A 24,298-nucleotide genomic window follows, 5' to 3' on the forward strand; every position below is an offset into this window, starting at 1 on the left:
TCTCCTTTCATTTTTGAAGATGCTTTCTTCATTGGTAACGAAAATCAATTTCTTATTAGAACAAAATAAGTTATCATCAAAATTCCTCCCCTTTCTTCTCTTCCAAACAAGGGATCCTTAAAATCCCTTCCCTCTCTTCCCCTTCTCTACCCTCCTATCTGTAGCTACGCTCTTCTTTTCTCCCCTCCCTTTTCCTTAATTAAAATCTCTCTCATTCCCTTCTTTTTATCAAGCCAAACACATCGTTGGTAATTTGTAACAAATAGATGTTGTTTTTCCTAAAATATCTTTGTTGATCAAGTATATTGACCAAAACTATCATTATTACAAGAACAGTCTTAGAAAAATAAATAAAAGTGAATTAGAATCTTATATTTAAGATCAAAATAAAAGTCAAATGATCTCTTATATTAAGGATAGCAAGTACTATATGTTGTAAGGATTAAGCTGCAAATTGCCTCGGAAATTTTTGCTCAGGAGCAATGTTGTTTAGGAAGTTGTTCTGGGTTAAAGGTTGTCCCCAAGTATTATAGTGGAGAAATGTTATCCCTTACTGATAAATTTTAATGATCAATGTTAGTTTTTTAACAGTCGGAGGTAATATTGTTATGAATTTAAACTTTTAAAGTGACACCAAACTGGGGGGGAAAAATTTCAAGTACCTTGCGCTCATGAATGAAATTAAAACTTCCCATACAAATTTGAACTTAATCCTTGTTATAGTTAGTAAATTTATATCTAACTCCTTTAATATATTCAAATTAATTAATTAATTAGCTTTTACGGTAATAGAAAGTAATAAACAATCACATCAGATTTTACAAGTTTACGTCAAGACTCTGAAAAAAATATTTATGTAGTGTTTGGTTGTGGCATGCTTACAGAGTATAATATAGCAGCCAACTCCATATCAGCGCGAAGAGTCCATGCTTGAGCATTATCTCCCTCAGCAATAAGAGAAACCATGGCGGATAACATCGCCACGAAGCCGCATGATATGGTTGCTATCATCATAACCTCAGGGTACTCCTTCATTATCCATGTCTGCATTTATCAAGCTAAGTGCGTTTTAATTTTCAATCAAATCAGAGTTTGATGAAAGGCACAAATCTTTTTAAAGTGGTGGATGCACCCAGTAAAGCGTAATTATAAGCAATAATTATGGAAGGGTAACAATGAAAGCAGTCCCACATGATGAGATTGGGAAAGAAAATTGCAGCTAGCAACCAAAAAATGAAGAACCAAGGACTTAACCCTACCTTGACGTTAAACACGACAGAAAGACAAAAGCTGCCGAGTGCAAGGAGAACGCCCCCTAGAAGCCACTCATCTTGTGGCAAGACGATTGCCTTATCGTCTTCCAGATTGGAATCTCCACTATTTGCCTCCCCTCGGTACAGGGTCACCATTAACGCTCCTGTAGTGGACAACACTGTCCCTATACACTTTGCATGACTGCTCACTTGCCTCATCTCCACTTTTTCATATCTGCAAATAACTTAGTCTACCAAACATCTCAATCCAGGTTTCACCCCATTCACTGCACAATAATAAAATTATCTGATATATATCCACAACTTTTGGATTCTTTGCGTTCATACAAACATAAATTTAAGAACTTATGCTTAAATAATGGTCGTGGCCAGTGAAAGAAACTGCGGCCAAAAGGATGCGGGGTATGATACCTGAAAATGATGGCAAGAAGGAAGGTAAAAGCTGGGGAGAGGTCACCCATGACTGAAGAAAGAACAGGAGAGCTATATCCAATACCGACATATACCATTGTCTGCGCTGCACAACTACCACAAATTCCACTGTTAATCCATTAAGTTTCTCTACAATAATTTCACACATAAACATCAGAATTAAGATTGATATACAAATAAGTAATCAAAACAGAGCCTTTTTCTTCATAAAGGATAATATATATACATGAGCAAGCTGAGAAGAAATATTCTGCAGATGATTGAGAAGGTGATGGGGGGAGAAGGTCGGTTTCTATAATAAAAGAAGGAAGATGGAAGAAGAAGAGAGAAAGCCACGGCGTTTGAATAGACAACGAAAACATAGTCGCTCATCCCTTCGTCGGTGGCTGCTTTGATCAGAGTGTTCAGCACTACTTCATTCACCTGAACTGCCACCATTAATATTGTTACTTTCAGATCCTCCATTGATCCTCTCCTCTGTTTTTCTCCGTCCCTTCCTCTGCTTCGCTTTCCTGCGTATTGTGCTCTTTCTTTCTACTTTCACACTCTCCCTTTATTGTTTCCAGACTACTCTATCCAATCCACTTTGCCCGTTTTCAACGATGGAATCATTTATTCGACATACTTTTAATGCACTGACATTGTCTGCTTCTTCATGATTCTCTTTGTGATAAATAAATGAATAAAATACACCGCATTAGGACATGCATCCAGTCGTAAGAAGCACTTAAGAAATACCTATAGATCATCTATTAACAAAATTCTCACGTTAGCAATAAGATTCAAATTTATGATTTTGTGAATAAATTATATATAAATAAATTATTGTAAAAATATCATGTTGAAACGGATTGAAACTTATTTGAATTATATATTAAAAAGTAAGTTTATATATAAAATAACTAAAAAATTGTTATAAAAATAAAAAGAATTAATGCATCATTAAAAAATTTATAAACACAAAAAAGGATATATTTAATGAATAAAAATATAAACATATGTAAATATAAAATTTATAAAATAATATTAAAAAAAATAAAAACATATTTAAAAATTTATTCTACCTTTTTTTCATGACTGAAATATAAGTATCGGTAAACATAATTTATAAAATAATATTAAAAATTTAAAAATATTAACATATTACTCCCTCCATCTCTTTTTATAAGTAATAACTAACTACCATCTCCTCTTGTCCTTAAATATAAGCAATATTTGCAAGTTATTTTAAATTTTTGTAGCAAATTTTCTGTGTTGTTCCCATTAAATTTTTATTTTAATACTCAAACCATCATCTTTCTCTATTACACATTTTCTCTTTTTTATAATTATCTTTATTATAATAATTTTTGAATTCTCTTTTCTCATACTTTCCCTATAAATAAAGGTATTTTTGCGCAAAATTTTTTATTTCTATTTTTTTATTATTTTTAATTAATTTTTTGATTTACATAATGAGATTTAAGGTTGTTTTACAAAAAAAAAAACATAGAGGGAGTAAAGAGTTATTCTACCTTTTTTTTTTTTTGGGAAAATGGCTTTAAGGTCCCACACAAGCATAAATACAACAAAAAAATCCCATGAAATCTCATAATATTTCTGAAGTCCCAAAGGGACTTGTGTACAATTTTCAGAATCATCAAATGACACTCTTGTCCTAACTATCCTCTTGCCCTAACTATCAAAAACAAAGACGGTGGGTGAGGAGTTTCCCGATCAATATGGTTGAGAGAGAAGACATTGGGAAAGAGGGAAGGAGCCATTAATGATGAAGTATCTTCTCCATTATCATTAGTGAACTCCAAAGAGCTTCCATGTGAATCTCCACAGATCTTCAGGTATGGAACTTTCTTTCCTCTCCTCTCCTACCTTTCTTGACAGATTGTGCATTTGTTTGGGAATGAGAAATCAGAAAATCGTTTTTGCCTTTGGTACTGCAAAGCTTTTGTTTTTTGTCTAGGATTCACAAGTTAATCAATAGAGAAGCTGTGTTTTTTGTTGGTGTGTGTTGGTGATTTAGGTTGGGTGTGTAAGATGATCATGGGTGCCCTGTTTTTGGGTTGCTTGTGGGTGGTTTTGCTCTGCTCTGACGTTAGTTTAGTGGCAAAGGAAGAAGAAGATGAAGGTTAGTGTGGGTAGAAACCCTTAGCACGAAATGGGATATTGTGTTGTCAATCAGGCCGCGATAGTTGTCAATGTGTGCCGCAACACTTGTCAATATAGCGCCTTGACTTGTCAATGACAGTTGCGTGATTCTTGATGTAGGTTCAAATTACTGATGGTGAGTACATCTGTAAAGTATCTATTTTGCTTTGTTCACATAGGGGAAAATTTATAAATGATAGAAAAGATGATATGAGATATGTGGGAGGTAGTGTAAGAACAACAAATATAAAGGAGGGCACAAGTTATGAAGAATTGAAGGAGATAATATCATCAGTTGTGTTTGTTCAAAAAAAAACTTTTGTGGAGTTAGTAGATGATGATGGGGTAGAACATTTGATAAAGCTCAATGAAGAAAGTGGTTATGTGTATGTAGAAGAGAATGGAAATAAGGACCACATAGAAGCAACAAGGGATAATACACTGGAGGAACAAGATGTGTAAGTTTAGTTTAACAAAACTGTTATTGTCATTTCTTCATATGTCAGTTGTTACTGTCTTACTACCAACTTGTCAATGTATGCATCTTAACTTGTCATTTCCTGCAGGATTGATCAATCATTTGGAGGTGTCAATGAATTGCTTATATCTCCACCTACCTTATCTGATGTGATTGGAGAGCCACCATCAATTCCTTACGCTGTTGAAATGATCCCAATACTTACACCACAAATATATTGTCTATATCTTCACCTACCTTATCTGATGTTACTTGTCACTGGATGCTCTGTTAGTTGTTAGTGGATGCTGTGTTACTTGTCACTGGATGTTCTGTTAGTTGTCACTGGATGCTCTGTTAGTTGTTAGTGGATGCTGTGTTACTTGTCATTGGATGCTCTGTCCCTTGTCACTGGATGCTCTGTTAGTTGTTAGTGGATGTTGTGTTTTTAGTCACTGGATGATGTGTTACTTGTCACTAGATGCTGTGTTGTTAGTGAAGCCTTTTGATTATATGTTTTTTTACAGATGAACTGTTTCCATACGATGTTGCGTGCTATTAAGCCAGAATTGTTTGCCAATGAGGACAAAATTGACAACGAAGTGAAATGGGCTAAAGTTTATGTGCAGAATGATACGTGACTGTAGTTGTTTTGTTCGATTGTGTTATGTTGTTTTTGTTCACCATAACAATTGCATGGTGCTAACATATTCAATTTCCTTGGCAGTGATTCATGTGGAGTTCATATTCTCTCTTTGCTACAAGAGTGGGATGGCACTGTTCGTGATGATGCAGGATATACAATGCTATGATACTCCAATGGTGAACTACAAGAGTTGAAGGTTGGCTGTTTGTGGTGGTTGGTTACCCATCCAAATAATGAACATGAAAGTGAAGTGATGTCGATGTTATCGAACTACAATAAGAGCAAAAAGAGGAGATAGAGTAGTCTATTAATTTTTTGTTTTGTTAGCCATGATATGTGTTGTAAGATGATTGGCAAACAGGTCATTTTGTAACAAACTAATCAAATTATGTTTATAATATTATTACCTTTGTCATCACATGTTGTAATACTAATTTCTTAGGGTTTTATTACATTTTTAATTACATTTTTGTTTTATATGTGCAAAGATATTAAGGGACAGAGTTTTATAAAATGTTCTAATTTAATGACAAGTGATATAAGAATTTCATAACAAATGAATATATGGATATTAATAATTGATATTCAAAATTTTCACCACTAAAGGTGTCTATATAAATTATGTTACAATGCTCCATTGACAAGTCATACTGTGAACATTGACAAAAGACAGTGTTCTCATTAACAAGTCACAGTGCTCCATTGACAAGTCATAGTGCGACCATCGACAAGGAAGTGTTCTTACTAACAAGTCACAGTGCTCTATTAACAAGTCATAGTGTGACCGTTGACAAGGGACAGTGTCTTCACTAACAAGTCACAGTGCTCTATTGACAAGTCATAGTGCCATCATTGAGAAGGGACAGTGTTCTCATTAACAAGACACAGAGCTCCATTGACAAGTCAGTGTATTACTATTGACAAGTCACAGTGCCACCATTGATAGGGGATAGGAAGAGGTAAGTTTTTGCCACTTCATTAATAATGATTATATATGACAATATAACTAAAATATAATATGACAGAGTGATTGAAAATATCATTTGATGGTAAAAAAGGTTATGTTACTTGAATTCATATTGTTGACAATTTACATCAGCAAATTTATTGACAAGTCATAGTGCAATGATTGACAAGTCATAACAGGTCTTATGACAACGCAGGGTGCAGGTAATGACAACTGAACTGACAGCAGAATCTAACATGCCAATTCATAGTCAACTTTCATTTACACCTTCATATACATGAAACTACACCTATTTCACAACCCATCCCAAAAAAACATAGGGGTTGCATGTAATGTCAAAACTAACCAATGGTGTTTATCTATTTACAAAAAAATTCCTTCACACCTATTTACAAAATATTCTCTTCACATCCATATACAAAAAATAGCTGACTTCAATATGTTCTCAGCTGGGATTTAGGTTCTTGCATGTCTTGTACAATGTTTTTCGGAGAGCAGTGGCATTTGGAAATATTTGTCCTTCTCCAATAATCAAATCCTTCCATTTTGTAAAATTTATTTGTGGTGTAGGTGTTGGGATCATTTCAACAGCACAAGGAATTGATGGTGGCTCTCCAATCACATCAGATAAGGTAGGTGGAGATATAAGCAATTCATTGACATCTCCAAATGATTGATTAATCCTGCAGGAAATGACAAGTTAAGGTGCATACATTGACAAGTTGGTAGTAAGACAGTAACAACTGACATACGAAGAAATGACAATAACAGTTTTGTTAAACTAAACTTACACATTTTGTTCCTCTAGTGTATTATCCCTTGTTGCTTCTATGTGGTCCTTATTTTCATTCTCTTCTACATACACATGACCACTTTCTTCATTGAACTTTATCAAATGTTCTAGCCCATCATCATCTACTAATTCCACAAAAGTTTTTTTTAGCAAACACAACTGAAAATTTCAAAAGAAATGAATTGCTTTCTTTTCCAGCAATTGATGATATTATCTCCTTCAATTCTTCATAACTTGTGCCCTCCTTTACATTTATTGTTCTTACACTACCTCTCACATATCTCATATCATCTTCTCTATTATTTATAAATTTTCCCCCTATGTGAACAAAGCAAAATAGATGCTTTACAGATGTACTCGTCATCAGGAATTTAAACCTGTATCAAGAATCACGCAACTGTCATTGACAAGTCAAGGCGCTATATTGACAAGTGTTGCGGCACACATTGACAACTATTGCGGCTTGATTGACAACACAATATCTCATTTCGTGCTAAGGGTTTCTGCCCACACTAACCTTCATCTTCATCTTCCTTTGCCACTAAACTAACGTCAGAATAGAGCAAAACCACCCACAAGCAACCCAAAAACAGAGCACCCATGATCATCTTACACACCCATCTTAAATCACCAACACACACTAACTAAAAACACAGCTTCTCCATTGATTAACTTGTGAATCCTAGACCAAAAACAAAAGCTTTGCAGTACTAAAGGCAAAAATGATTTTCTGATTTCCCATTTTCAAACAAATGCACAATCTGTCAAGAAAGGTAGGAGAGGAGAAGAAAGAAAGTTCCACACCTGAAGATTTGTGGAGATTCACATAAAAGCTCTTTGGAGTTTACTAATAGTAATGGAGAAGATACTTTATCATCAATTGCTCCTTCCCTCTTTCCCAACGTCTTCTCTCTCAACCATATTGATCGGGAAACTCCTCATCCACCATCTTTTGTTTCTAATAGTTAGGGCAAGAGTGTCATTTGATGATTCTGAAAATTGCACACAAGTTCCTTTGGGACTTCAGAAACATTATGAGATTTCAGGGAACCTTTTTGCTGTATTTATGCTTGTGTGGGACCTTAATGCCATTTTCCCCTTTTTTTTCAGTTGTTGCCCAATACTGTTCTGTGAGGTGAGAAAATTTCTATCTCAACAATGACTAACTGCCCGAAGGGAAGGATAAAGGGCAGAGGAGTAAAATTAACACCGCAACGCAATACAGCGGGGCATCAAAAGTCAAGAAAAATTGCTTTGGCTAATCAACGTGGCATTTGAGACAGAGTGGACATTTTTTGAATAGAAACTATATTTATCACAAAAAAGCAAAATCAAGGTCACAGCAAGAAAGGGAAGCTTATCTTTCATTAAGAAAGATGAAATGTGATTAAAGATACAATAATTTTCTTTTATCCTATATGATAACTTGATAAGATGATTAGTCATAAAATTATTTTCTCTATGGTACAGAGTAACTGTAAACTGAGGGCAGCTGACGCAAACAAGTGAAAAGTCATTTTCGCTAACGGCTGAACCAACATAGGCTGTGTTTGGGATTACGTTTTGTGACCTAAATGTACATTTTCACCGGCTACTTTTTGGATTTTGAAATTGTTGGATTGACTTCTTTTTGTGATGGACTTCTAGGTCTAATGAGCTTTTGAGTAGAAGCTATTTTTTTGCGCTTTTGGGGTAGGGGACGGTGAGGTGTGCAAGACAGAAGGAAAGAAGAAAGAGAAGATATGATACTGGACATGAACAGTTTTTTTTTTGGACATTCACATGTTGTAAAAGTTGAACAATAAATTGAGGATAATATTTTTTTTAGTAAATACTGAACATAAATTATCAAAAAAAAAGAGTAAATAATGAACGTAAATTGGGGGGGATAAAGTACCATGCCATTTATTTACTTAATGTTTATATTATTTTTTTGGTTTTTTGTATAAAAAAAAGATATCTTTTTGTTTTTATTTTATTGCTTAGAACTTACTATTATAATATTATTTAATAAAATTTATGTCTTTTTCAGTCATTTTGTATCTAAACTTATTTTTTTATTATTCATTCAAACAAGTTTCAACTTCTCAAACTAACTTTTCTACAAAAGTTAATACAAAAATAAATAACATCATCCTATCTGACTTTTATCTAATCTGATTTTTGCAAAAATCATATTGAAAAAAGATGACTTCTCCCACCGTTTATCTAAACACACCCATAATAGCTAAGTGAACAAGATGAATTTGACGTTTGGCGAATGGGGCGTCAAAAAAGGAGAGTTTGAATTAAAAATTTTATTAAATTATATTATTTTAGCTATTATTTGTTCTCCTCGGAGTTATATTACGCATAAAAAGTGAGCAAGTAGGATGCACATTTTTTAGTATTTTAACTTGTTAAGTCTATTTAAATTGAATTGAATTGATAAATTTGAATAAAACATAGAAAATCACTTTAATTGCTAACAGTCTTATACTCTAATGACATGAGATTGAAGAGTGTCTGGATAAAAATCAAACCATGATTTTAGAAATAATTTTATAATATATGAAATAAATATGTAGAAAAATTTGTCTCCATTTACTAAAAAGTGTTTTTAAAAAATACTTTTGGAGACATCCAAATACCTTCCGAAAATTCTTTTGTGAAAAAAGGTCACAGGTTTGATCCTATGTATAACCTTATGTTTTTAGTGCCTATTCTTTTAATAAGGAAAAAAAAAGGAAATCAACTAATAAAATTAGTTTTATTTAGCCTCAATGATGAAAAATATAATAACTGATCATATTAATATTTTTATAATAACTGATCATATTAATATTTTTTCACTTTCACACGCTCTGGTTCTGCAGAAGAGGCTCTGCATTATTACAACAAGAGGAAGAAGATGAAGACACATAGCTACAAATTACCTTTTTTTTGTTACTCAGAGTATCTTCCCATCCGAACAATAAGAGACTAATATCTTGGGGTATTGTCAAGTACCGTAACGAGAACCCCCTCCCACTAGTGTTTGTTTCATACACACCATTCTAAGAACCAAACCTAAAATATGGTATTTAAGGTGTCTAAGTTCCTTCGGCTTGGACTTGTTGGTAGCTACAAATTCCTTCTGTCTCATAATTTAATGTGTCTAAGTTCCTTGGGCTTGGACTTATGCTTATAGAAAAAAATTTGGTTTTGGTATTCGGTTGGGCTAGCAGAAAAAAAATTTTACTGGAAAAATACTAAATTCTACCCTAAAGTCATAATGGAATACATAAAAGCAATAAGGGTCAGAGGCGAACCTAAAGGAAAACCCATAAGGAAATTTTACTGGATTTAGGCTATAGATTTAGTATCATCCTTTATGACCAAAACACACAAACTTAGGAAACTGAGGAAAGCAATGCTTGATTACCTTTATGTTCATATCAAATGATATAATATTTGTATTCGCTTTATTAATGTTTGTTATATTAAGTTTTTGGTTTCATGCATTGTAAACAGACTAAGTGTTTACTTCATTTAATGAAATTACTTAAATTATTGTTGAATGATTATTTTGTGAATAATATTTGTATGCTTTTTATAAGTGGGAGCTTTTAGAAGATATGACTTCTAAGAGTCACAATTTTTGAAGTGTTTATATAAAATTCTTGATAGGACATAATGATTATTGCCTGTATCTGTGTGATGAGAGGTACAAACGTATGCTCTTGATCATAGATCTTGCAGTGTCATTACTTTCTGATCAAGGATGACAAAAGTACAAGACATTGTATACTTCGTCGTGCTATATTACTAAAATTTTCTATTTTTTCACAATAAAAAAAAGTAGGATGACAAACGTAATGATACCTAGTTTGCAATAAATAAAAAAAATCTATCCTAACAGTGACTAACTGCCCACAGTGAAGGATAAAGGGTGGAGGAGTAAAATTATGACCTCAATGCAAACAAAGTGAGTAAGGGTGAGCAAAACTGAACCGTAACCAAACCGAATTCAATTTCGATTTTTTGGTTCAGTTATTTTGGTTTTCAGTTACACATTTGGTTTTTATTTTTTAAACAATTTGGTTTCGGTATTCGGTTCGACTAGTAGAAAAAAAAATTTGGTTATAACTGAAAAACTAAAATAAATATATTATATATTTATATTTAATAAATTTTATTATAATAAATATATATGTCGGTTTATGTAAACTCTTTAAATATATTTATATTCAATAAATATGATTATAATAAATTAAATATTATTATAATAAATCACATTGAATGATGAAATATTTATTAATTAATGGTTGTAATTGTGTTTTATTATTTTTTTAATTTAAAATCATTTTTTATATTTATATATTTTGGTTAATCAATTAACCGAACCGAAATATTTCAGTTAGTTCAGTTTTAGTTAGTTCGGTTAATCAATTTCGGTTCGGTATTTAAAATTTGCTCTATTCAGTTATTCAATTAATTTGGTTATCACCGATAACCGAACCAAAAAACTGAATACTCATCCCTAACAGTGAGGCATCAAAAGTCAAGACAATTTGCTTTGGCTGATCAACGTGGCGTTTGAGACAATAACTTTAAACTGAGGGCGGCTAACCCAAACAATAAATGTCAATATAAAGGTCTACCATGCTTTTCACTCAAACAGTAATTTTAATTAAGGCGCGTTTTCTACTTAGTCAAGGGAGTATTTGGATGACAACTAAATTATAGTTTTAAAAATAATTTTATAATATACAAAATAAATATGTGAGAAGAGTTTTGTTTTAACTTGCGTGAAAGTACTTTTAAGGAAACTAAACACCCCCTAAGTGAACAAGATGAATATGACGTTTGGAGAATGGGGTTTCAAAAAAAGAGTTTGAATTAAAAATTTTATTATTTTAATTATAATTTGTGCTCCTCAAACTTATATTACGCATATAAATGAGCAAGTAGGATGCAAATTTTTTTTTAGTATTTTAACTTGTTAAATCTATTTAAATTGAATTAAATTGGTAAATGTGAATAAAACATACAAAATCACTTTAATCGCTAACAGTCTTATACTCTAATGACATAAGATTGAGAACTCTTTTGTAAAAAGAGATGGCAGGTTTGATGCTACGTATAACCTTATGCCTTTAGTGCCTATTCTTTTAATAAATAAAAAAAGAGAAGAAAATCAACTTATAAAACTAGTTCAATTTAGGCCTCAATGTTGAGTTTCACATATTCCCGTTGAGTCCGTTAGATATTATTGGGGGTATGATGCTGACTATACTTCCATTAATGAAAAATATGATAACTGATCATATTAATATTTTTTTCACTTTCACACGCTCTGGTTCTGCAGAAGAGGCTCTGCATTATTACAACAAGAGGAAGAAGATGAAGACACACAGCTACAAATTACTTTTGTCTCAGAAGCCATCTTTTCCTGTTGAGCCTGACCCCATAAAACGCCACAAAACCCAATAGTTATCAGCCCACCACCAATCACACTGCCTCATCAACAAGAAAAACAGAAATAGACGAATTATTCATTATCATTTTATAATACACTGTGACTACATATCGACAATAAGTACCAACAAGTCTCGAAATTTATTATTACTATTTTTTTAAAATTGATCGATGAAGAACACAATTCCACTTGTAAATATGTAAACTTGACTTGTGAACATAAATTGTTAATTAAATTTGGTTTATCAATAACGCGATTCAGCTTACGGATATGCAATGCAAGTTTAATTTATACGTATGGAATTTTTTTGGGACCTAGGTATATTTACTCTCTTTTTTTTTTGTTACCCGGATCTAAGGATAATTTTTTGTCTGTTTGTTACCCACATAGTTACCTTCCAAGAGAAAGAGACTGGCCGAGAAAGACAATTCCCATGGCAACAGCGAAGATCATTCCTAAAGGAGTAAACATGGCGGCGTGCACAGGTCCCTTCCTTCCGCATGCCCAGAAGCGCGTTATTTTTCTCATCCATAGCCCAATAATGCCCTATGAATAAATGTGTATTAGAACAAATAACAAATACTGGTATATTATTTTCAGTCCTTAATACAAGAACTAGTTGACTAATTTGATTCGATTAAGAAAATTAGTAAATTTAGTTATTTATAATAAATAGTTGTTGTATTCCATAAAATATCATTGCTAATCATATGTGTTAGTTAGAATTACCATTTAATAGAATATTTAACATGTACAATTACTACAATGACAATTTTAGGACAAAATGGATAAATATGAAAAACAAAGTGAATTAAAGTCTTATATTTAAAATCAAATTAAATATTAAACTAACTCTTATATCAAGGATCGGAGATAGTATCAGGTTTTATGAGTTGATTAACTTAATTTGTTTGTTGTATGCTTCTTACAGAGTATAATATAGCAGCCAGCTCCATATCAGGGCGAAGAGTCCATGCTTGAGCATTATTTCTCTCAGCAATGACAGCAACAATGGCGGATAACATCGCCACGAAGCCGCATGATATGGTTGCCACCATCACAACTTCGCGATACTCCTTCATTATCCATGTCTGCATATATACATATAAAATCGAGCTAAGTATGTGTATCATTTTTCGTTTATTCCGCACAAAAAAATTATCGGTCCTCTAAAAAAAATCAGAATTAAGGTTTATCTAACACTTTTAAGTATTTTTTTTTCAGTTGCAACTAACACTCTAAACTATTTTATAATTTATCTGACATTCTGAAATATTTAAAGTATTTTATGAGTCCTATCTCATTAACTAGTCCTTGTATATGAAAAATTCTTGCATACTCGGATGTACCTACCACGACTACTATCGATACAATAATAACTTACGTTGGCAAAAAAAGAACTAACGATTTAATTGTTCTTTAACACTCACTTAGAATATATTAAAAATATTTTGAAATGTTAGATGAACATTAACGCAAAAAAATTATTCCAAAGAGAAATTTAATTTATACTTGAATGAATACAAGTATGCGTTGCAGCTTCAAGCGTAATTGCAGACCATATATGTCTGGGTAATTTCTTAATGCTTATCCTCCAGTGTTTAATGTAAGACTTAATTAGAGAATTGATATTGATTCTATATGTAAGACCTATTTTATATGTTTACCAATTTTTTTTCCAAATCAACCCTATTAATATTCTCCAACAATAATCAAATAAGAGAGAGGGGGAGAGAATTAAGGAAAAATGCTTAAATTATTTTTTTAAAAAATGATATGTTGACTAATTCAATTAATATTTTTAATCTGCTCAAATTAATTAATTAAGTCTTATATTAAATATCGGAGGGGTATAATTTTTTATTTTTTTTCTCCTCCCAATCAAAACACATAGAGTACATGATTAAAAAACTACAAAGGTTAAATTGCAACTTTAACAACTAAGTTTACCTTGAAGACCATAAAATTTATCTGGAGAACAACTAAGTTTAACAACTTCCCATTCCTTCCCTTGAACAACCTTCCCTATCATCTGTCTCTCAAACGTTTTTTTCAGTTTCTCTTTGTCACCTTGACCGGCCTTCCTGCCTCCCATCTTCTCTCTCTCTCATAGATTCAGGCCAGACCATGAGGAAGAGATCTTTGTAAGGAAGAGGAGAAATAGAAGTTTGGAGAAGTTGCGCTGAGGAGGACGATGCCTGGAGCCTGGCCTCATTGAAATTAATGGCAGTTGAGGAGGTTGGTCGCGTCATTGATGGAGGATGGAGCAACCTTAGGCGCGGAAATATTGTGGAACCCACACAAAATAAATAAACGGACGTTTAACTCAGTCAACCAAGTGAGAAAATTGCTCCCTTCTAACTTCATGCCCTCAAATAAATTTTATGGGGTCCAGTGGTCCTTGAAAAAAATGTAGTGGTTGTTAAGATTGTACCCAAAACACAAATATATAGAAGCGACCGAGGTGGTTATGAAATTACATTAAAGGTCAAGTGTAATTAAGCAATAATTATTGAGTGGTTATGAACGCAGCCCCACATGATGAGACTGGGAAAGAGACGCGGAAACAAAAATAATGGGAAAGCCAAGGGTAGCTACCTTGACGTTAAAAATGACTGAAACACAGAGGTGGCCAAGTGCAAGTAAAATGCCTCCGAGAAGCCACCCATCTTCTAACTTGGAATCTCCCCCATTTGCCTCTCCTCTGTACAGTGTCACTATTAATGCTCCTGTAATGGACAACACTGTCCCTGTACACCTTGCATGGCTGCTCACTTTCCCCACCTCCACTTTTTCATATCTGCAAATATGCCTAACATCTGGTTTCACTTTTTCATTATCCCATCTCCAGCACTGCTGGATCAGAATTGTCGGGTCTAATTAGGGGTTTATTTTCCCAAGAACGTTCTTCGCATTCGTACAAACATAAACTAAAGTTCAAAAGATGGTGGGTGATATACCTGAAAATGATGGCAAGAAGGAAGGTAAAAGCTGGGGAGAGATCAGACATGACTGAAGCGAGAACTGGAGAGCTATATCCAATACCTGTATATAACAATGTCCGCGCTGCACAACTACCACAAATTCCACCATAAGTGCATCAAATTTCTCCACAATTTCACACACATCATCAGAATTCAGATTGATGATATGCAAATAAGTAATCAAAACAGAGCTTTTTAATTTCTTCATAAAGGATAATATATATACATGAGCAAGCTATGAAGAAATATTCAGCAGAACATTGAGATGGTGATAGAGGGAGAAGGTCGGTCTCTATAATAGAGGAAGGAAAATGGAAGAAGGAGAGAGAAAGCCATGGCGTTTGAGTAGACCATGAAGACATAGTCGCTCATGCCTTTGGCGGTGGCTGCTTTGATCAGAGTGTTCATGCCTACTTCAAGCACCTGAGCTACTAACATTAATATTGTTACTTTCATATCATCTATTGATCTTCTGCTCTGTTTTTTCTTGCTCCTTCCTCTGCTTTGCGTTCATACAAACATAAACTTAAGAACTTATGCTTAAATAATGGTCGTGGCCAGTGAAAGAAACTGCGGCCAAAAGGATGCGGGGTATGATACCTGAAAAGGATGGCAAGAAGGAAGGTAAAAGCTGGGGAGAGATCAGCCATCACTGAAGAAAGAACAGGAGAGCTATATCCAATACCGACATATACCATTGTCTGCGCTGCACAACTACCACAAATTCCACTGTTAATCCATCAAGTTTCTCTACAATAATTTCACACACAGCATCAGAATTAAGATTGATATACAAATAAGTAATCAAAACAGAGCCTTTTTCTTCATAAAGGATCATGTATATACATAAGCCAACTGAGAAGAAATATTCTGCAGATGATTGAGAAGGTGATGGGGGGAGAAGGTCGGTTTCTGTAATAAAAGAAGGAAGATGGAAGAAGAAGAGAGAAAGCCATGGCTTTTGAATAGACAACGAAAACATAGTCGCTCATCCCTTCGGCGGTGGCTGCTTTGATCAGAGTGTTCAGTCCTACGTCAAGCACCTGAACTGCCACCATTAATATTGTTACTTTCAGATCCTCCATTGATCCTCTCCTCTGTTTTTCTCGCTCCCTTCCTCTGCTTCGCTTTCCTATGTATTGTGCTCTTTCTTTCTACTTTCACACTGTCCTCTTTGTTGTTTCCGTACTACTCCATCCATCCACTTTGGCCGTTTTCAACGATGCAGTCATTTATTCGATATACTGTTTAAGAGTTAAGGTGCGACTAGCATCCTGAACTATTTATCCAGATGTGTCCAGTGGCCTAAAATAATTTTAGGTACATCTAATGTTCTAGACTAATTAAAATGGTGCGTCTATATCCCAGACTAACAGAAATGTTATGTTTAACTGTTACTTTCCTAACTCAACTTAAAGTTGACTCCAGATATTCTACATAGTAGACACATAGGCACCCAATGTGTATTACTCTTACTCAAAAGTCAATTTATTTAGAAGAAGAGGAAGGAAATAAATTCAATTTTGAGTAAGAATAATATATATCAAATGTCCATATGTCTACCATTTAGAATATATGGAGTCAACTTTAAGTTGAGTTAGAAAAGTAACAGTTAAACATAACATTTCTGTTAGTCTGGAATATGAACGCACCTTTTAATTAGTTTAGGATACTGGATACACCTAAAATTAGTTTAGACCACTAAACATACCTGGATAAATAGTTCAGGATGCTGTAAGCACTTTAGCCCTACTTTTTAATGCTCTGACATCGTCTTGCCTTTTCTTTCAGGTACGCTTCGTCACGATTCTCTCAGCAACAAATAAATGAATAAAGCAAGGGAATCAGATAGGCTTTTTTATTGGGAAAAATGATAATAAAATCCTTTCTAAATTTTAAAATGACAAATAAGACATCTAAATAAATAAAATCATAAATAAGGTATGAAGTACTAATTTGAAATTTTGATTTTTAGTCTCAAAATATGTTACAAAATCCATTAATAAAGTAGTGACTCTCACTATAAAAATTGTAAATCCCACTATGTATTTTGTAAAATTCAGCGTGAAATTATATTGTTTTTAACATAAAAGTTACCCAATCCCCCAAAACAGGGTGCAAAATCCATTGACCAAATAATAAATCTCATTATAAAAGTTGTAAATCTTACTATGTGTTTGTAAAATTCTGCGTGGAATTATATTTTTTTACAAAAAACTTGCCAAACCCTTCAAAACAAGTTGCAAAACCCATTGACGAAGTAGTAACTCTCACTATGAAAGCTGTAAATCCCACTGTTTGTTTTGTAAAATTCAAAATCAAAATTCCATATTAGTACTTGGTGCCTTCTTTATTATTTTGTTTATTTGGATGCCTTATTAGTATTTGATTGTCATTTTCTCTTTTTATTGAGCGCGGTGAAAGTGACTTTTATGGCAATTGATTTTTGTAAATTTGAGAATACAACATGTTTGGCAAAAAATAAAATAAAAGAGAATACAACATGATTTATGTTTGTGAATAACCAATTTTATCCGCACTCACAATAAATATTAAATTAAATTAAATAAACAAAAATAAAATAAAAGAATAATAAAATATTAATATCTTCTTTTATTTTTGTTTGGAAGCTAAGTGTGAAAAATTCACTATATGTCAAATTAAAAAAAATTAGATAAGAATATCCCTCTTATAATAAATAACAATAAAATAAAAGATAAGAATTAAAACCAATTAACCTCAAAATTAGGAAATAAAGGCTGGAGTCTTTAAAAAGAATAAAATAAAAAAAATTCAAAAGTCAAAATCAAAATTTTTTTAGAAACATCTTTTGGGGTCATAATTATAAAAAATTCAAAAAAGAAATATTCATAATTTGATAATAATTTGATGTTTAAATATAAAGCTATATTATGAGTTATAATGGAGAGAAATTTTAAAAAAATTAAAAAAAATTTACAAAACCTTAGTTGGAGTCTATAAATAAGAGAGTAAATGTTGGGAAAAAAAACACTCAGAATTTTTTGATAAAAAAGGAAGCAAGTTAATTGATAAGGGGAACATCAAGTATAGACTTCAATTCTTATCTACGATGTTTAACTTGAATTTTGATAAAATATTTTTGGGTATTTTTTTCTCTATTTTCAAAAGTGCTTCTTCTTTATATCTGTACTGTCTGAGGTTTTTAGAATCTCCGCTGCTATCTAAATTCATTAGTAAACCATATTTATAAATAAATAATAAAATAATGTGATTTTACAAATTTTCTATTTGAAATAAAAGAAAAAAAATAATTTTGGGCTCATGTTTATAAATAAATAATAAAATAAAAAGTCTTTTTTAAGTATGTATATATATAATCTTAAAATGTTTTTCAAAGCCGTGTAAAGTTTTTAGAACCCTATAAACTTGAATGATTATTCTCTAGTGTGAAGTTATTAGAACTTCCGTTGAAAGAATTATCCAAAATTTCTTTCAAAAAATATTTTCTAAATAAAAATACAAAATTTGCTTTTATATATTAAAAAATACCAACCCATCAAAAAACACTTTTTTAAACTGAATAGATTTTTTTAAAAAAACACCAACCAAGTAACATGTATTTTTACCCGCGAATTACATGAGTTTTGATTCCTCTAAAGGATACTTAAGCCTTAGGTTTTTATCCTAAATTAAGTCCGGTTTTATAAATAATTTATTTTTTTGTAAATAAAAACTTGTTTTTGTTTTTATCTTTTTTTTTTAGGGTAATTAAAACATAATAAAAATGTCATATTAATTTTGAGTAGTTAATTTAGAGTAACCGTTCTCTTAAATCGGTGTTGTGAGATGCCTAATACCTTTCCCACACATAATCGACTCCGGAACTATATCTCATTTTTGTAGACCACTTTTTTTTTTTAGATTTTTAAAATTAACCTTTTAAAATTTTGATTGCAGCTCCTCTTTTTTTCCTTTTTACGTGATGACAAGGATTCGAGCACGATATTATTTAAATAAACTATGTAAAAATATGAGTTTGACCTATTAAAACTTGTTTAAATGATATATTGAAAAGTAGATTTATACGTAAAATGATTAAAAAATAGTTATTATAAAAACAAAAAGAATTAACGTATTATTAAAAAAATTATAAGCACTAAAAAGGGTATATTTAATCAAATACAAATATAACTGTATGTAAATATAAGATCCATAAAAAAATAATATTAAAAATGAAAAATATCATAAAAACACATTAAAAAAGTTACTGTACCTTTTTTAATGACTATAATATAAACTATAGGTAATTATAATTTATAAAACAGCATTAAAATTTAAAAATATTATAGAATACATACTACTTCCAGTCCTTAATATAAAATCTTATTTGATTTTTATTTTGATTCTGAATATAAAACTTCAATCCACTTTATTTTTCATATTTATGTATTTTTTCTAATAATCGTAATCCTAGCCAATAGAGTTTCTTAGTAAGGATATTTTAGGAAAGACAATACCTATTTATTACAAATAATTAATTTAATTTTTTTTTAATCTTATCAAATTAATTAACTAGATCTTATAATTAATATCTCAGGTACTATTAAAAAGTTATTCTACCGTTTTTTTTTTTTCCGGGTAGTGAGGCGACGATCCTAACAGTGACTAACCATGCGAAGCGAGGGATAAAACGCAGAGGTTGGCATTAAAAAAAAAAAAAAAAGAAGGATAAAGGGTAGAGGAGTAAAATCATCGCCGCAACGCAGCACCACGAGGTATCAAATCAAAGTCAAGAAAAATTGCTTTGGCTGATCAACGTGGCGTTTGAGACAGAGTGACTTTAAACTGAGGAAGGCGGCTAACCCAAACAATAAATTTTTGGAGAATGGAGTGTCAAAAAAGAGGGTTTCAATTAAAAAATTTATTAAATTATATTATTTTAATTATAATTTGTTCTACTCAAATTTATATTGGGCACATAAAGTGAGCATGTAGGATGCAATTTTTTTAGTATTTTAACTTATTAAATCTATTTAAATTGAATTAAACTGGTAAATTCGAATAAACCATTGAAAATCAACTTAATTACTGATAGTCTTATACTCTGGTGGCATGAGATTGCGAACTCTCTTATAAAAAGGAGGCCACAGGTTCGATCTGCGTATAACCTCATGTTGTTAGTGCTCATTTTTTCAATAAAAAAGACAAAGAAAATCAGCTTATAAAAAATTAATTAGTTTGATTTAGCCTCAATAATGAGTTTCGCATATTCCCCTTGAGTCCGTCAGATAGTACTGGGGCTATGATGCTGACTATACTTCCATTAATGAAAAATATAATAACTGATCATATTATTCCTCCGATTCTTAATATAAAGCCCATTTAACTAATTTGATTATATTAAGGAAGTTAGGTAAATTAGTTAATTATAAGAAAAGTGACATATTTTTTCTAAAACACCATAATCATCTTTTTTAATACCCCTCTCCCTCTTCTACTTGGTTATAGTTGAGAGAATATCCATAGGGGTAATTTAGAGAAAATTGATAAATATGAGAAATGGGTCTTATATTTAGGATCAAAACCAACTCAAGAATTGGGTCCTATATTAAGGACTGGAGGAGTAATATTTTTTCACTTTCACACGCTCTGGTTCTGCAGAAGAGGCGACTCTGCATTATTACAAGAAGATGAAGAAGATGAAGACACAGAGCTACAAATTACTTTTGTCTCAGAAGCAGCCATCTTTTCCTGTTGTGCCTGACCCCATAAAACGCCATAAAAACCAATAGTTATCACCCCACCACCTATCACACTGCCTCATCAACAAGAAATACAAAAACAGATTAATTATTCATTATCATTTTGTAATTACACTGTGACCACATATCGACAATAAGTACCAACGAGTCTCGAAATTTATTATTACTATTTTTTAATAAAGAACATAATTCCACTTGCAAATACGTAAATTTGACTTGTGAACTTAAATTGTTATTTAAATTTGGTTTATGGATAACGCGATTCAACTTACGGATATGCAATGCAAGTTTAATTTATAAATATGGAATTTTTTGGGACCTATGTATATTTACGTTGCTTTTTTTTTTGTTGGTTATCCGAATTAAGGATCATTTTTTGTCTGTTTGTTACCCACATAGTTACCTTCCAAGAGAAAGAGATTGGCCGAGAAAGACAATTCCCATGGCCACAGCGAAGATCATTCCTAAAGCAGTAAACATGGCAGCGTACACAGGTCCCTTCCTTCCACATGCCCATATATGCGTTAATGCGTTATGTTTCTCATCGATATCCCGATAATGCCCTGTGAACAAATATGTATTAGAACAAATAACAAATACTGATATACTACTTTTTGTCATAAATATAAAAGCTAGTTAGTTGACTAATTTGACTCGATTAAAAAAATTAGTAAACTTAATTATTTATAATAAATAAGTGTTGTATTTTCTAAAATACTATTACTAATCATATGTATTAGTTAGAATTATCATTTGATGAAATATTTAACACATACAATTACTATAAGGACAATCTTAGGGGGGAAATAGATAAATATAAGAAACAAAATGAATTGGAATTTTATATTTAAGATCAAATTGAATATTAAACTAGCTCTTATACCAGGAACCGAAGATAGTATCGGGTTTTATGAGTTGATTAACTTAATTTGTTTGTTGTACGCTTCTTACAGAATATAATATAGCAGCCAGCTCCATATCAGGGCGAAGAGTCCATGCTTGAGCATTATTTCTCTCAGCAATGACAGCAACAATGGCGGATAACATCGCCACGAAGCCGCACGATATGGTTGCTACCATCACAACTTCACGATACTTCTTCATTATCCATGTCTGCATATATACATCAAATAGTGCGTATCATTTTTTTTTTCCCTTTTGGTATATACCCCACACAAAAATATCGGTTTTTGAAAAAATGGACTAAAATGCAATTTTGTCTAAGAAGTTTGTGCTTTTTGTTGGATCAGTATTACACCAAAAAAGGGTGCAGTATCACCTCTGACTATTAAAAATGTTAATGGTCGGTGTTATTCTGCTAATTTTTTAACCCTTTCAAGAGATGGCATTGATCCAACAAAAACTTTCAAATAGTGGCACGTATGCACTGCAACTTTAACTGAGTAGTTTCCTACAGTGTCCCCCCCCCCAAAAAAAAAAACCAAAAAAAGTCAAAACATCACTATTTGGAGTTGATGAAAGACACACAGATCTTATCAACTTTAAATAAATGGCTAAACATACAAGTTTATAATAACACGGCAAGCAAAAACATGTATAAAAGCAAATATAGCGGAGACAAAGGTGGCCAAGATGAGAAAGATGAAGAAATGTGTAGAGATTGGATTAAACGTAAAGTGTAATTAAGCAGTAATAATTGAGAGGTAGGCCCACATGCGATTAACGTAAAACCTAACCCTACCTTGACATTAAGAATCAGTGAAACACAGAAGCTGCCAGCTGCAAGTAGAATGCCTCCAAGAAGCCACTGATCACCTTGTGACCCCACCATTGCCCGATCGTCTTCCATCTTGGAACCTCCATTATTTGCCTCTCCTCTGTACAATGTCACCATTAAAGCTCCTGCAACGGACAACACTGTCCCTATACATTTTGCATGGCTGCTCACTTCCCTCACCTCCACTCTTTCATATCTGCAAATATATAATACTACCTCCGGTCCTAATTATAAGAGCCAGTTGACTAATTTGAAGAGATTAAGGAAGTAAGTTAAATTAGTTATTTGTCCTAAATAAGTCTTGCCTTTTCTAAAATATCCTTACTAATCAAGTATATTGATTAGAACTCTTATTATTAGAAGGGCTACTTTGGAAAAAATATATATAAATATGAGAGACAAAGTGGATTGAGGTCTTATATTTAGGACCAAAATAAAAGTCAAACTGGGTCTTATATTAAGGACCGGAGGTAGTATAATCTACCTCACATCTCAATCCAGGTTCCACTCTGATCCATTCGGGAAGTTGAATAATATATAATTAGCTGATCTCCTGTACCTCTAAGTTAGATTCAAGTATTGTCGAGTGTAATTAGAAGTTCACTCTCCCAGAAATTAAACTCTTCTTTTTGCATTCATACAAACACAAAATCATGAAGACGTTATGCTTAAAGCGTCATGGCCAGTGAAATAAACTGCAGTTAAAAAGATGGTGTGGGTGATACCTGAAACCGATGGCAAGAAGGAAGGTAAAAGCTGGGGAGAGATCAGACATGACTGAAGCAAGAACTGGAGAGCTGTATCCAATACCTGTATATGTCAATGTCTGCGCTGCACAACTACCACAATTTCCACTATATCAAACCATCAGAATTCAGATTGACGGGCAAATAACTGATCAAAACACAGCCTTTTTCTTCCTGTGGTAAGTTTACGGACGGTTAATTAAAAGATGTGTAGATAAATAACCTGATCAAGCTGAGAAGAAATATTCTGCAGATGATAGAGGGAGAAGGTCGGTTTCTGCAATAAAAGAAGGAAGATGGAAAGAGGAGAGAGAAAGCCATGGCGTTTGAGTAGACAACGAAAACATAGTCGCTCATGCCTTTGGACGTGGCTGCTTTGACCAGAGTGTTCAGTCCTACTTCTACCACCTGAGCTGCTACCATTAGTATTGTGACTTTTAGATCCTCCATTGATCCTCTCCTCTGTTTCGTTTTCCTATTATGTGTGTGTGTGTATTTATTGTGCTCTTTCCACCTTCACCTTCTCCCTTCATTGCTTTCGGACAATTCCATACCCTACAGACGTTTTCAACCATGCAATCAATTTATTCAAAGGTTTAATGGACTTCGTGCACCCTATTTTGTTATTTATCCAACAACCTAAAGTGTCTTAGATTATTTTGTAATATCATTTTATCTTTAAAGTATTACCTCCACTCTTTAATATAAGAGTTACCTGACTAATTTGAGTAGATTAAAAAAGTTTATTAAACTAGTTATTTTTTGTAATAAATAAGTGTTGTCTTTCCTAGAAAATATATGTATTAGCTAAAGTTACCATTTAATAAAATTTTTAACATATGCAACCGCTACAATTACTACTTTAAAAAAATAATTAAATATCAGAGACAAAATGGATTATGGCCTTATATTTAGGACCAAATTGAAAGTTA

General features: G+C 32.4%; 1 protein-coding gene across 7 annotated transcripts in view; it reads right to left on the minus strand.

Moving 5' to 3' along the window:
- LOC114713924 (WAT1-related protein At5g40210-like) overlaps window positions 1-24,298 on the minus strand; it is a 35,088-nt gene that overhangs the window by 3,328 nt on the left and 7,462 nt on the right. For 3 of the 7 annotated variants that reach the window (XR_003737393.1, XR_003737394.1, XM_028898605.1), the window contains exons 1-4: window positions 1,933-2,215; window positions 1,686-1,799; window positions 1,260-1,488; window positions 883-1,044 (exon numbers count right to left, since the gene is read on the minus strand). Coding sequence is in view for 5 of the 7 variants with exons in the window: in XM_028898605.1 (XP_028754438.1) it covers window positions 883-1,044; window positions 1,260-1,488; window positions 1,686-1,799; window positions 1,933-2,171 (744 nt within the window). In the remaining 2 variants the exon portion in view is untranslated. Of the gene's footprint in view, window positions 1-882; window positions 1,045-1,259; window positions 1,499-1,685; window positions 1,800-1,932; window positions 2,216-15,114; window positions 15,229-15,364; window positions 15,596-24,298 lie in introns of those variants that run through there. The other 4 variants (XM_028898609.1, XM_028898608.1, XM_028898607.1 and 1 more) reach the window with 4 other exon arrangements.

Source organism: Neltuma alba, unplaced genomic scaffold (genome assembly GCF_004799145.2).
Source record: "Neltuma alba isolate B1F8T4 unplaced genomic scaffold, ASM479914v2 tig00011479_pilon, whole genome shotgun sequence".
Taxonomy (NCBI): Eukaryota; Viridiplantae; Streptophyta; class Magnoliopsida; order Fabales; family Fabaceae; genus Neltuma; species Neltuma alba.